The sequence below is a fragment of the Photinus pyralis genome, unplaced genomic scaffold (assembly GCF_008802855.1).
Source record: "Photinus pyralis isolate 1611_PpyrPB1 unplaced genomic scaffold, Ppyr1.3 Ppyr1.4_LG10, whole genome shotgun sequence".
Taxonomy (NCBI): Eukaryota; Metazoa; Arthropoda; class Insecta; order Coleoptera; family Lampyridae; genus Photinus; species Photinus pyralis.
This window is the reverse complement of record NW_022170250.1, coordinates 11,177,604-11,192,042: the sequence shown is the minus strand read 5'-3', so window position 1 is coordinate 11,192,042 and position 14,439 is coordinate 11,177,604. Positions and strand designations below refer to the sequence as shown.

Here is a 14,439-nt window from a genome sequence, read left to right as displayed (position 1 = left end):
AAAGTTGTGGGCCCCCGTTACAGCAGGAGAGCAAAAAATGCGTAAGTAGGAAATGTACAAACACCGTTTCGAGTTTCGGGCATCGTTAAACCAAGAAAACAGAAAACGCGGATCTATCAAAGGAGAAGTTCCTTCGGGTTTCTCGGAGCCCAGAACCTTACAAAACCTGTAAGGATGGTGAAATAGATTCCAACGCGTCCAGACGAATAGGAGCAAATGATCAATCTCGATTGAGAACTTTGGGCGAGAGGTCCTTGGAGCAGATTTGAGACAGGGGCAATAGACACGGCGTCAACAGAGCCTTTGAAACCCTTCAGAACCTACAACAACAACATAAAAGGTTCCTGGGAGACTAAAAAAAGTGCCTCACAACATTTGCATTGACTAGGTTGTTTACTAACGTTCATCTACTAATTATTCCTGACCTTGCAAATACAAAAATTGATACAATTGTCTATTCCACTCTATACACGTGTAGCTGCGCCATTTCCCATTTGATGATCGTGTGAGAAGAAAACAAGATCATTTGGCAACCAAATTTAAATAATTATGAGGTGGTTCACTCGTCGGGCAACTCAAAATGAAGATCTTCGACGCACGGGATGAGTATACAAAGACTAAGGAGTTAAGGTTGGAAGATGTAAGAGCTCTGCAGGAGTGGGTTGAAAAGCAACCGCACATGCCATCAATTTCAGGTAAGTGTTAATTTGGAGTTGATAAAGCAGGAACCGAAGGTCTCTTCCAGAGAGCCTACTGATCGCTTTCTTCCAAAGTTGCTATTGGAGCATGGAACAGACCAAAGCCGCCATTGAGAAGTTCGTGACGTGGAGAGCCGCCTGGCCCGATTTCTATGCGAACCTGGATCCTTGTCTTCCTAATCTACAATCCACGATTGATCAACAGTTCTAACCATTCACTGATCTGCGATTTTAGTCATGCATTTCATTTCAGACTAGTAACTATTTCGCCAATGGCGTCTAAGAAGGGTTGCAGGCTTTTCTACTATAAACCAGTGATTCCAGACTCTGATAGATTCATTGTAACGGAACTGGTAAAACTGACGGACATGGTTCTTGTAAAGGATGTAATGGAAAATGGTCCATATGGCGGTTTGATAATGGTTTGCGATTTAACCGATTATAATGTAGGGCATATGAAGAAACCGCGGGTTACGGAGTCGAGGCGGTTCATGAAATATCTGCAGGATGCCATACCCGTTAGACTTAAAGCTATGCACTATGCCATATCAGGAAATTTCCTCGAGGTATTAATTCCTTTGGCAAAACCGTTTATGGACAGAACATTCTTAGGGAAGGTATTTAGTTTCCACGTAGGTACAGCACCACCAACTTATTTCTTTTAGTTACACTTTCACGACTGTTACGAGGCATTATTCAGGCGTATCCCTCAGGACGAGTTTCCCAAGGAAATCGGTGGGAAGCAACCCAGTCATAAGGAATTGCACGGTTGTTACCACAGGGTGAACGAAAACTGAGAGTCTATCATTTCACTTTCAGACAACATGAAGAGATCTCTGGTTGAGAACGTGGACTTCAAAATGGGCGCTGCTGGTCCGGATCGAGGAAGATATCAGCGAGAGCATACATGTAGTGTATGGGCTCTTTCGCCAAAGAATACGTAAGAAAATCCCCCGCACCTCCTCCAAAAAAGACACACTACTAAAGTTCGAGGTCTTGCAGCCGACAAAACACACTGCGGAAGCCACCACCCGCAAACTCAGGTGCACTAATTGCATAAATCCCGGACACTCGCAGGGAGAATGTCGGAAAAAGTTTACGAGACTACTACTACCACTACTCCCCACTAAAGTGCTTCGAGTGTGGCAATTCCGGCCCGGCGTGGTACGACGCCAGTGCCCCAGTTGCTGTGATAACGCGAGGACCGCAGGAGTGGACTGCTTCCTTCACGGACCAAGACAATCGCCGGTCGCCCACAAGCCGTCCTAATCGTAAACGTTCCGGTGACTTTAAGAGGATGGGCCAATCGAACGGAATTCTTGATACTCCACGGTGCCGAGAATCGTACCCTCGTTGGACTAGACTTCAACGAGGACGCGGAAATTACAATAAACCTCGCGGAACGGTAGTGCACCCTTAACCAAGACGCCCGCCGATTTTCTTTTTTTTGCCCGAAGCTGTGGAAGCGATCTTCGCAGTGAGGAACCGTTGCGTCACCAAAACTTTTCCGCACGCCCCGAGCCCCCGAGTCCTCGCCAGCGTAACCTGGCCCACGAACATCTCCTCCGAGTTATTCAACATCGTTGCGGACGCCCTGCCCGAGGCTCCTGTGGTACCCTTACCGGCTTTATCCTCGCTATCAATTTTCCCTCACCCCCCCCCCCCAGACACAAGAGGATTCGCCAGGACCTCGCCCTCTTCATGGTGGAAGCCGAGGTAATAACTATACGACCAAGCGAATGCGCTACCAGGTCACCTACCGAAAGAGAGGACCTCAACTCCTTGCTACAGACAGACAAACGTGGAAACGTTCACTCCAGGGGCATAATCACCCCCCCCCCCTCCGGTCCCTGCGCCGCGGTATTGTTCAATTCCAGGCGTCCTGCAAGCCGTAATCGACAGCATGCGAGGAGTGCGATACAAGAACCGGGCGGATCCACCAGAGTGCATGTGCATCGGCTACCGGCAGCTGAACTCCATCACGACGATCGACCTACAGGCCGGTTACTGGCAGATCGCCAGTTTTTCTGATCCACAGGAATATCTACTTCTACATGAGATACAAAAAGCTGATCGCAATAATGGCCTACATGTCGATTGCGGCGTACGACTATCTCCGATAGCCCAGTGGAAGACGGAGACTATGGGATAACAAAGAACGCCAGGAAGCGATTGCGCGATTTAATAGAAATACATAAAACTACTATGTGTGTATGCTACCATTTTGAGATTTCAAAATTTAAAATGCATGCTACTCAACATTAAATTTTCTAAACGATCCCTGCGCTCCAACCCCCAACTCTGAATCAACCGATAAATTACTTCGGTCTCGTAGCGCTTCGTTGGCGACGAGTTTCTCCACGTCCTTGAAGAAGTCCACGTTCTCAACCAGAGTTCTCTTCATATTCTCTGAAAGTGGAATGATATAGTTTCAGTTTTCGTTCACCTTGTGGTAGCAACCGTGCAATTCTTTAAGACTAGGATTCTTTCCACCAAATTCCTTAGGTAACGCGTCCTGGGGGATACACTTGAATAATGCCTCGTAAGAGTCGTGAAAGTGTAGCTAAAAGTAATGGGTTGGTGATGCTGTTTCTGGAGAATACCTTACTTTCCCTAGGAGTGTTCTGTTCAGAAACGGTTTTACCATAGCCATTAATAACTCGACCATCTTTCCTGATACGACATAGTGTATAGCTTTAAACCTAACTGGTATGGCCTCCTGGAAATATTGCAAACACCGCCTCGTCTCTGTGACCCGCACTTTAATGAAATGCGCTGCATCAAAATCGGTTAAATCGCAAACCATTATGAAACCGCCATATGGACCTCCTTCCATTACGTCCATTGCAAGAACCATATCTACCAGTTTTATCAGTTCCGTTGCAGTAAATACAGCAGAGTCTGGTATCATTAATTTATAGTAGAGAAGCTTGTAACCTTTTTTAGACGACATTGGTAGCATAGTTGCTAGGCTGGAAACAAATGGATGACAAAGATCGCAGATCAATGAACCGATATTACTTTTGATCCATCGTGGATTTTAGATTGGGACGATGAGGATCCAGGCCCACAAAGATATCGGGCCAGGCCGCTCGCCACGTCACAAACCTCTCAATTGCTTCCTTAGCCTGCTCCATGCTCCAATAGCAACTTTGCAAGAAAGCGATCAGTAGGCACTCTGGAAGAGGCCATCGGTTCCTGCCTTACCAAATCCAGTTTAACACTTACCTGAAATTGATGGCATGTGCGGTTGCTTTTCAACCCACTCCTGCAGGGCCCTCACATCCTCTACCCTTAACTCTTTATTCTTCTTATACTCGTCCTGTGCGTCGAAGATCTTCATTTTGAGTTTCTCGATGACTGAACAACGTCCATTTTATGTACACGAGTTTATTTCGCCACTCCAAATTTGGTGTATTTGGCTCTCATAATTATTTAAATTTGATTGCAAAATGATCTTGTTTACGGCTCACCTGATCAGCAATTGGGAAATGGCGCAGTTACACGTACATAAATCCTATACGAATGAAATTAGAATGAGCAATAATAATAAAGTTTTGATGGTGACAAGGTCCAGACCATTCATTGGAAATGACGCAAAACCGTTATAATCTCTGAACTCTTAATAGCTGTATGCTTTGAAGGGTCGCAAGGTCCTCTTATTGGTCATGCGGCAACCGCCCCTGCTTTTATGCCCGCCCTAACTTGCCTCAGGAAGTCTGCGCCATCAGGACAAGTAAAAGTCCTCTTCATAATTCTTCACGTCATTCAATCAGCATCTTGCATTTGGCAGCAGGGATCCCAAAACCAACACAAACCGAAGATGTGACAGCTGAAGACAAGTGGGTAACCAGAAACAAATAATCTTTGTAGTTCAATGGTAGAGCGTTGGGCTATAAAGCCGGAGGTCTGGTGTTCGAACCTGGGCCGAGGTAAGAATTTTTTATCTGTGATAGAGATGGGAATTTCCTTAGACCAGTTTCGAACATTTTTCCGGCTACTCCGAATTAGGTTTTCCTGCAGTTCTCCTGGTTCGTAAGTAAGTTCGGAGTAGTGTAGAACAACTTAAGACGTTCTGCAGAGGCACCTCTAAAAAGCATTATGCGAGTCGCTCTGTAATTGGTTGCAAGCCTGTTGAGGGCCCAGAACATGAGAGGGATAATAAATACACTAAATAAGAGGGATGGAAATAGCATAGCGACTAGAAACAGGGTGAAGACCGTAACCGGAAATAATGTTGAGAGGTTCCACCCTGTATATACAACTTACGACGATACATACATTTTTGAGAGTTGGCAACTATGCAATTTCTAGGTGGGAAAAAGCTGCCTGCGCCATCTAAAAAGCAAGAACGGGGGTTACATTTGGCATCTTGTCTTGAATGGCGGTCGTGAACGCGTCGATCCATAAATGTTTGTTGTTTTTTTAATGCAGGTAAGTAGTAATTTTTGCATTTATCTTTATCGTATTTGTGTTTTGTATGCCGCATTTTATATTTTTTTTTGTTTCAATCCTTGTTTTTGAAATTTACTTGGTTTAACCGCAATGCAGAATGACATGTTTAATACCGTTATCCTACTGTTTGTAATCGTTTACGTTTTTTGTGTAATGTTTGCTTAATTTATGTTTATTGATGTTGATTATTTGGTCTTGACCCTGAAGTTGCATTCATATAAGTTTTGATCATTTTATTTTAATATGTGGAAATTACCGATTCGTTTGATGTATGTACTGACTTTTTGTTTGTTACTAACCATTTTCTCAGTGAATGAAGCAGGCACGGAGGTAGTAAAAACTGTAGTCAAAATTGAGCTACGACACATCATTCCGTGATTGTCTTCGACTTTCAAATGTAGGCTCGAAACCCCGAAATCAGGGGCGAGTTACCTATCTTGCAGGAGCGGGGTTACGCTAATCAAAGCTCTTCAGTTTAGAATCTATGTGCGATAAATGAGTGGCGATTCAATAATTTCCACATATCTTGCTTTTAGTTAAATTTGCCTACAAGGCCATGTAATTTTCCATCTTGCTTTTAACAAAAGGACTTTATTGCACCAAAGATGAGTCACATCCTGTGTATTTCACCCTCTCTTAAAATCCTGGTACCTGCTTACCTAACCCATAATTCCCAAAACTTGTTTTTTACCTAATTGTCACAATGTCACCTCTTGAAGTTTACGTGCTACTTTTTGTGATAATTTTATGTTACGCATTCACATAATTACAAACAATTCATTTTACTACACAATTTAATATTACTTGACGGCTGGTTTTTTATTGGTAAGTTCTTTTTTTCCCATCCTATTTCTATTTTTATTCGGTGAACTACCATTTTCAAAGTTTATTTTTGCAATGTAATTTATTCCGAGCTTTCACAATCTTAATAATTTATTGCGATCATTGATAAACAAACTTTTCACAATTTGAGTGTTTTATTTTACGTTCCTTCCCTACTGTGCTTCAGGTCAAAGCGTTGTCTACAACTAACGTAAGGGGGCCCTGCCTGTTTGATCACGTGCCACTTTTCAAATTTAAGCGGGTTCTTGTTTAGTTTTGGAGGGAATAGTCATTCGTTGCCGGGTTGACTTTATTTCCGTGTTCTTGTAGTGTGAAGTTAGCGTAGAACCTGGGGTTAAGTACACTACAAAGTTATATCAGTAAGAAAATATTACTTTTCGGCAGATCCCTTGGTGCTACTTTCTTAAAAAATAATTTCAACCCTTTGCGCTCTCAACACCTTCTGTTCCTTGGAGGTTTCTCTCAGGCCCTTTGGTGATACGTACTCTCAGAGATTACATCCTTCCTCTGATTTTCTTTCAGAGTAAACCATGAATTTCTTGTTTTCCTATATTTTTTATACCGTCAATCATGGGGTATTTTAAATGTTTTTGGGACTCTCTAAAAGATTCCATAGCTCACTTAGAGCCCTTAGGTAAATCATTACCAACATTTAATGGTCGTTCAATGACCTATGTGTTTTCAAAGGTTTACAAGAGATTTCATTTCAGCATCAGAAGTAATGAGAAAGAAGCTTTAACCTTTTTGAAAAACGTTCGATCCCTCACGGAACCGAAAAGGCATTTTCTTGTAGATCTTTGGCCTGTACATTTCAAATCATCGGAAAAATGCCCTTACTATTGATCTTTAAGCTGTAAAATCCAAAACAGGCCAATTTTTTAAAATTAAAAACTACTGCAAATGGTATGGGCAACAAATTAAATAGAAACGTCTAAACTGGCAGTTTTTGAATCATTCCCGCTTTCATGCATGTCATTAGAGGAGAAAAATTCCTGCTACGCCACTGGAAATTTTTTCGCGGGAAGTGCATCGATTCAAACGGACGAAGGTTGCGCGTAAAAGAAAGAGATGGATTGGTTTTAGATATCAAGTGGGAGCTTTCCACGTTGCAGCATTTTGAAAAGCATTTCGTCTTTAATTGATAAGAACATAACATTTTGTTACAGAGATTTTTCACATGTGAAATCCATACGATAGCCATTCGTCTAAATTATTTAGAATGTAAAGGTCTCGCATTGAAAACTGATTATAAGCGCGTTTTTTTGGTGAAAATGAATGGTTCCTCATGCAATACGGGTAGTGGGGGATTCGGCCGAAATCGTGCGCTATATAATATAAGTGCGACCCCCGAAAATACTTCTCTAACCGGAGAAGCTTCTGATCCCGCACCGTTTCTAATGGAAACTGATTCATCTGACAAGACAAAAAGAATCGGCAATAATCGTCGCAAGACGTCGCCGATCGAGTCATAGAAACGGCACCTCCTGATGACGTGTTTTCAAGGTCGTCGGGAATGGGGCGAGGATTATTGCAGAAACTACGTACGAGTGTCTGGTTGCATAAGTACACTCAGTGACTCGGCCTGCAGACCGTGTTATCAAAGTGGCTATCAAGGCCTCCTCGCCCTCGGTAAATCCCGAGGAAATTCGTGATGAGCTGATGGATCGCGGTTTTACACCTAGGTACGTCACTCGGATTCAAGGGGAAGGTAAGAATATCATCGTGACCCTCAAAAATCTACCCGGTGCATCAGAAATTTGTAACATGGGAGAACTTATGTATTGCTATGGTATCAAAGTGCTTTAATTGTCAACGCTTTGGCCACTCTAGCATGAATTGTAGCTTTGGCCCTCGCTGCGTTACATGTGGCAGGGAGCATCACGTTTGCGGAAATACGACGGTTGCGATATCGCTTGCATTGAAAAAGTTGTCGATCGAGTATGGAGAGAAGACCTCATAGACAAATAGCCCTTTAATTCTTTCGTCTGAAGCCCGTGATAGTAAACCTACAAGGGCAGAAAAATAGAACGTAGACAAAGTATGGTTTTCTAGAGAACCCTGGTGACACGTGGCAAAAAAACAAGTTTAATGGGCTATTAAATTCAAAGCTGAATGGTCATGAGAAATTCCCATAATATGATCTACTTCGCTGATAAGTACAAAAAGCGTAGAGTACTCAAGGCCGGATCAAAACAAAATGAAATTCTTCGATGTGCAGGAAGAGTATAAGAAAAACAAGGACCTGCGAGCCGAGGACATTCGAGCACTGCAAGAATGGGCCCAAAAGTTACCGCACATGCCACAAATTTCCGGTTTGTTCAATCACGCACTGTTTTTAGATCTTTATTCGTTTGTTTTAGAACACCGATTAATTCTGTTCTTACACCGATGGCATTGGAGCTTAGAGTTGGCCAAACTCGCCATTGAAAAATTTGTAACCTGCAGAGCAGCGTGGGCAGATTTCTTTGGCGGCTGCAACCCGCTCCAACCGGAAATAATACAGGAGATGTCGCAACAGTAATCCCTCCATTTACCTCGATTGCTTTTCTCACAGCTTACTTTTAAGTTTGATGGCATTTTTACCAACGAAGGCATCTGATGGTTCCAAAATTTTATACATGAAGATGTTGGTGCCAGACTCCGCCTCGTTGAACCCAAAAGCCGCGATTAAATTGTTCGATATGGTCATCACACTGGAGTTGATGGAGAAAGGCACCTTTGATGATATGGTGGTGGTGTGTGATACAACGAAAGTGGAAGCAAGTCATCTGGCGAAGACTTCCGTACGGGACACGAAAAGGTATCTGCTCTACATGCAGGTATGCTCAAGGGCTAAGTGTAAGGTTTTGCTAACGGATCCTGTAGGACGCCTTACCGGTGAGGTTAACGAGTATGCACTGGATTGTCCCCACGGGTATACAGGAGTTATTTATACCATTGGTGAAACCATTCATCAAAAAAGGATTGTCGCAATCCGTAAGTGGCCCATCGACAACTACGTGCTAAACCAGTAATTTCAGTTGCACTTCCATAACTCTTACGAGGCGCTGTTCAGGTACTGTCCACGGGAGTTGTTCCCCAAGGAAGTGGGAGGGGAAGGTCCCGGTCTGGCGCAGTTACACGGTTAGTACAACCCTCCTCTGGCTGTCCTAATAAACAGGCCTCACTTTCAGAAGCCATGCAAAGATCTCTGATTCAAAGCGCTGATCTTTTTGGCGACGAGGAAAAATTAGTCGCCAACGAGGCGCTACGCGATCGGCGACATCTGTGCATGGATCCAGATTTAGAACTAGGAATCGATGGATCATTTAAAAGGTTCTATACCGAGTAGAAACCCTCCGCCACTAGATCTTAGTGTTCTGCTCAAACTAGTAGGCTTTTTAATAGATGCAAATCAAATGGGCGTTGGAAAACCCGAGTGTGCGAGCTTTTCGGTTCGATGAGAAGTCGAACCTACATTCTTGAAGGACACTCAACTCACCTTGTAACTGTGTAAAGCATTAAAAGGATTTTCCCATCGTAATAAATTAATATTTACCTATAAACTCGGAGAGAAAAAGGTACAAAGTTGGTATTGTGCCGAAAAAAAATTATAAAGGTACGACTGGACTTTTCCCGCTCATATATCAGAACTTAAAGTGACGGTTCCTTGAAGAGGAACTATTCAGTTAACTACTACTTGTTTTAATCCCAGTAGATTTTTCTAGGGATCCCAATGCCCGTTTCGATTACTGCTTGAGTAAGGGTCGCCCTTGCTTTCGCGTAACTTCCTAACAAAATGGCCGCCATCTGGGTGAGCAAATCGTCTTGAAACGAATCTGTAAGTACGTAGCGTTGATATAAGGGTAAATGGAAATCGGAACGTTAAGGGAGACGAACGAATCGATTCGTCGAAGCGAAGGGTACACCCCCGGGACTCCGGTTGAACCCAGAAAGGTTATGAAAGGCATCGAAATCCAAAATAACCAGCAATTGGTGTGGTAGGCAGGAAGACGGACCCCAGGAGACAAACTTTGGTTATCCTTATAAGCCAAACTTCCTGGGACAAGATGGAGGCCGCTTGCAACCATGGAGCCTATGCGAACTTTACCAGGGTGACGTTCCAGATTCTGTGGAGGCAGAGATGGTGACAAGAATGGAATGCGAAGAGGCTACACTAATTGAGGGACCAACTCAGGGGAACCACAACCAACTGTGCCAACCACCCCACTTCAGTAGGCACTTCTCTAGGCATCTAGGCACCAAACATCATATTGGTGCAAGAATCTTGAACCTACAAAGGGCTAATACGAGGTCTGTGACTGAAAAAAGTGCAGAACATTATTAAACCAACCCAAATCAATCCCTAGCTAGGAATAGCGTTTCTACCGCTATGGGAATTCTGTTGTGGAGAAAGGAACTCAAATAAAGGACTCTCTCGATTGCGCACAAAGGTTTTTTAATAGAGCAAACACGGGAGAGTGGGGGCGCACACTGAACCATACTCACCGAATACATTAAGGTCATAGGTAAGGCAAAACGTGACTCGTGGAGGAGGTACTGCGAGGAAATTGAACAAATTCCAGAAGATGCCGGACCCCATGGAGGGATTATACAGAAAGCGCAAAGGAGACCTTGCGGCTTTTGGTTCAAATACACTTTCCGGGCGAACCAATTACTCTGGAACCACTGCTCAGGGGGAACAGGGGAGATTGGGTTTTGGCTCCTATGATAGTGAACCTAACCAAACTTTGTGGGATGGATGAAATCTTTCCTGCTCTACTGCAACAAGGTGCTACCTCGACACTATACTACTACTTTTGCTCTGGAATGCATACCTTAACCTATGGCGTGGAGGGGCGTAAGGGTCGTATTCATCTGGTCGTTTCTCGTAAAACTAGTGGAAAAGCTGATTGAGCGACGACACATAAGAGATGAGATCCTAAGGCCCAAACCCATCAGTAAACACAATGACAACCACGAAAATCATGGGAGCTTACTCTCCATGAAGTAGTGGATGTCGCTGAAAGGTCGATCTTCTGTAAGAGGGGAGTTTTTAGATATAGAGGGGGCGTTTGACAATACTAGAATCGATTAAAACTGCTATGGAAAGCAAGGGGGTACATTCTACCATGCTAAAAAACTCAGCATCATTGCAGCCTCGCTCAATAGCGACTCTGTAGTGGTTCGGAGTGCACGAGGGTACTCGCAGGGGGTAGTTCCCTCTTCGCTCTTGCGGTGTTTGGTGCTAGACGGGGTTCTGAGGAGATTAAATGAGGCGGGCTACACCACAGTTGCCTGTGCCGAACTATAGGCTGTCAGGAGAAGGTAAATACGTTAGACCAAGGGCTTTTCATCCCCTTTATCGTAGCAAGCTGTTGCAACAAGCCAAAGATCCACAAGAAAAAGGTTTTTTGCCATGTCAATCATTAGCCATGCGCTGAAACTAAAAAGAAGAACGTAGAAACGTAAAATAGGTAACGAGTTTTTTTAACAATCCTGGTGGTTCGTGGTAAAAACAAGTTTAATGGGCCATGAAGATCAAAACTGAATGGTCATGTGAAATTCCCATCACTGGATCAAGGGGAGTACAAAAGGCGTAGAGTACTCAAGGTCGGTTCCAAACAAAATGAAACTTTTCGATCTGCAGGAAGGGAGGGGAAGGTCCCGGTCTGGTGCCGTTACACGGTTAGCACCTACCCCCCCCCCCCCCCCCGCCCAAGGTTGCTTAATAAACAGGTCTCACTTTCAGAAGCTATGCAAAGCTCGCTCACTGAAAGCGCTAATTTTTTGGAAGGCGAAGAGGCGCTGTTCAGGTACTGTCTACGGGAGTTGTTCCCCAAGGAAGTGGGAGGGGAAGGTCCCGGTCTGGCGCAGTTACACGGTTAGTACAACCCTTCTCTGGCTGTCCTAATAAACAGGCCTCACTTTCAGGTGCCATGCAAAGATCTCTGATTCAAAGCGCCGATCTTTTTGGCGACGAGGAAAAATTGGTCGCCAATGAGGTGCTACGGGATCGGCGGCAACTTTGCGTGGATCCAGACTTAGAGCTGGGGATCGATGGATCATTTAAGAAGTTTTATCCTGACTAGAACCCCCTCAACTAGTAGATATTCATGGTCACATAGTCCAAATCATGGTCGTTTGGTCGCCATATTTAAAAATGTCCCCCACATGGCTAGATTTTTTGTTTAAGTATATATCCCCACAGAAAGAAAGTTTTATTGATTTTTTGAAGGCAAACAAGTGTTGCAATTAGATAATTACAATATTCTTATGATCTATGGCGTTCTTCAATTGATAAGATGGCCGGTGGACCTCCCCAAATGAACCTTCCTTGCGCAATATTGTAATGTATTGTAATGCAATTCTTCTCTCATTTTTATAAAAGAGAAGTAAGTGTGCCGAAAGAAATTATACTCTGCACGACCTCCGTCGGCAAAACCAAGAACTATGAGAAAGAAACGTATACTAAGATAATAACAAATTTACTACAGGAACAATTTACATCTAAACTAGTGGATTACAAAGAAGATACCCATATGACATAAGAATATGAATAAGAGCAAGAATACTATACTAAAACAAAACTAGAACAAAAAGAACGTAACACAATCTTCACATAAAATGAAGCTATTTCATGTTGTTTGCCTTCAAATCAGTAAAATTTTCTTTAAATAATTAAAATCGAAGCATTGTGTAGGAAGATATACTTAAACAAAAAATCTAGCAACGTGCCGGCCATTTTTAAATATGGCGACCAAACGACCATTATTTCGATCACGTGACCAATGTTTTTCTAAGCTCCAATAGGAACCGCTCAAAAACTTAGGGAACATACAACTGCACACGTGACATGAGCTCCCGCACTAAAGAAGAAAACTAATATAGGAGTATTTGGGCATTTGGAATTAGAGGCTACACTTTTAATAATTCAAAAGTGCGAGCTGTTGTCTACTCAACGTTAAACTTTCTAAACGATCCCTGCGCCCCAACCCCCAGGCCCAGCTCTGAATCAACCGATAAATTACTTCGATCTCGTAGCGCTTCGTTTGCTACGAGTTTCTCCACGTCCTTGATGAAGTCCACGTTCTCAGCCAGAGATCTCTTCATATTTTCTGAAAATGAAATGATAGAGGGTCAGTTTTCGTTCAGCTTGTGGTTGCCAACCGTGCAATTGTTTAAGAGTTGGTTTTTTCCCACCAAATTCCTTAGGTAGCTCAACCTGGGAGATGCGTTTGCATAACGCCTCGTAAGAGTCGTGAAAGTGCAGCTAAAAGAAATGGGTTGGTGGTGCTGTGCGTGGAGCGTACTTACTTTCCCTAGGAGTGTTCGGTTCAGAAAGGGTTTTACCAAAGTAATTATTAACTCGAGGTGTTTTCCTGGGATAATATAGTGTATGGCTTTAACTCTAACTGGTACGGCTTCCTGCAGATATTTCAGGAACCGTCTCGATTCTGTGCCCCTCAGTTTGAGGATAGACGCTGAATCATAGTCGGTTAAATCGCAAACCAATATCAAACCGCCATATGGGCCTTTTTCCATTACATCCATTGCAACAACCATATCCATTAGTTTTACCAGATCCGTTGCAATAAATCGAGCAGAGTCTGGGATCATTAGTTTATAGTAGAGAAGCCTGTAACTTTTCTTAGATTCCATCGGTAAAATCGTCAGTAGACTGGAAAAAAATTGGATGACAAAAATTGGAGATCAATTAACCGTTATTACTGTTGATCAATCGATTTTAGATGATGATCCAGGGCCGCAAACAAATCGGGCCAGGCGGCTCGCCACGTCACGAACTTCTCAATCGCTGCTTTGGTCTGCTCCATGCTCCAATAGCAACTTTGCATGAAAGCGATCAGTAGACACTCTGGAAGGGTCCATCGATTTCTGCGTTTCTAAACCCAATTTAACACTTACCCGAAATGGGTGGCATGTGCGGTTCCTTTTCAACCCACTCCTGCAGGGCCCTCACATCCTCCACCCTTAACTCCTTATTCTTCTTATACTCATCCCGTGCGTCGAAGATCTTCATTTTGAGTTTCTCGATAAGTGAACCACGGCCATCTTATATACCTACACGAGTTTGTTTCGCCAGACCTAGTTTGGTGGATCTGGCTCTCATAATTATTTAAATTTGATTGCCAAATGATCTTGTTTTCTTCTCACCTGATCATCAAATGGGAAATGGCGCGGTCACACGTACATAAAAATCTACGAAGAGACGTAGATTAAACAATTATAATAAATTTTGTGTTGGCAAGGTCATGAATAATCAGTAGATTTCCGTTGGTAAACAACTAGTAGATTTGCCTCATGAAACTTTCGTGAGGCACTTTTTTCCACATACTCACCAAGAGGTCTGTTCCAATTTCCACTCGCCCACAGCTCTCTATTAACGTTGCTCCTATTCTCACGGGTGCTTTGCAATCTATTCCATAACCCCTTACAGGTTTTT

General features: G+C 43.3%; 4 protein-coding genes and 1 long non-coding RNA gene across 7 annotated transcripts; 3 read left to right on the top strand and 2 right to left on the bottom strand.

Annotated features, from left to right (window-relative positions):
• Nucleotides 1–512: 512 nt before the first annotated feature.
• On the top strand, nt 513–2,982 carry LOC116162215 (alpha-tocopherol transfer protein-like). Its single transcript, XM_031475768.1, has 6 exons — nt 513–695; nt 746–902; nt 952–1,315; nt 1,364–1,466; nt 1,518–1,638; nt 1,701–2,982. The coding sequence occupies exons 1-6, from the start codon at nt 581–583 to the stop codon at nt 1,756–1,758; spliced, it is 918 nt and encodes a 305-aa protein (XP_031331628.1). The 5' UTR covers nt 513–580; the 3' UTR covers nt 1,759–2,982.
• Nucleotides 2,866–4,642, bottom strand: LOC116162218 (alpha-tocopherol transfer protein-like). Its single transcript, XM_031475770.1, has 5 exons — nt 3,927–4,642; nt 3,720–3,876; nt 3,307–3,670; nt 3,159–3,261; nt 2,866–3,107 (listed from the first exon to the last, which is right to left on the bottom strand). The coding sequence occupies exons 1-5, from the start codon at nt 4,039–4,041 to the stop codon at nt 2,950–2,952; spliced, it is 897 nt and encodes a 298-aa protein (XP_031331630.1). The 5' UTR covers nt 4,042–4,642; the 3' UTR covers nt 2,866–2,949.
• A 1,768-nt stretch (nt 4,643–6,410) lies between these two features.
• Nucleotides 6,411–11,650, top strand: LOC116162046 (alpha-tocopherol transfer protein-like). 3 transcript variants are annotated; one of them, XR_004143478.1, is made up of 8 exons: nt 6,411–8,308; nt 8,357–8,513; nt 8,563–8,815; nt 8,862–8,972; nt 9,017–9,119; nt 9,170–9,302; nt 10,316–11,303; nt 11,347–11,650. XR_004143478.1 is itself a non-coding variant. In XM_031475567.1 (7 exons), exons 1-7 carry the CDS (start codon nt 8,194–8,196, stop codon nt 10,347–10,349), a joined length of 906 nt encoding a protein of 301 aa, XP_031331427.1. In that variant the 5' UTR covers nt 6,411–8,193; the 3' UTR covers nt 10,350–11,650. The 3 variants fall into 3 exon arrangements, 2 of the variants coding, with proteins under 2 accessions (XP_031331427.1, XP_031331428.1); XM_031475567.1 differs by having other exon boundaries at nt 10,316–11,650; XM_031475568.1 differs by lacking the exons at nt 10,316–11,303; nt 11,347–11,650 and having other exon boundaries at nt 6,419–8,308; nt 9,170–9,680.
• Nucleotides 11,651–11,717: 67 nt separating this feature from the next.
• On the top strand, nt 11,718–12,257 carry LOC116162047. The gene is made up of 2 exons (XR_004143479.1): nt 11,718–11,859; nt 11,910–12,257. It is a non-coding gene; the product is annotated as an uncharacterized LOC116162047 (long non-coding RNA).
• Nucleotides 12,258–12,446: 189 nt separating this feature from the next.
• LOC116162044 (alpha-tocopherol transfer protein-like) lies at nt 12,447–14,149 on the bottom strand. Its single transcript, XM_031475566.1, has 6 exons — nt 14,062–14,149; nt 13,902–14,010; nt 13,707–13,851; nt 13,293–13,656; nt 13,146–13,248; nt 12,447–13,093 (listed from the first exon to the last, which is right to left on the bottom strand). The coding sequence occupies exons 1-6, from the start codon at nt 14,104–14,106 to the stop codon at nt 12,930–12,932; spliced, it is 930 nt and encodes a 309-aa protein (XP_031331426.1). The 5' UTR covers nt 14,107–14,149; the 3' UTR covers nt 12,447–12,929.
• Nucleotides 14,150–14,439: the final 290 nt, after the last annotated feature.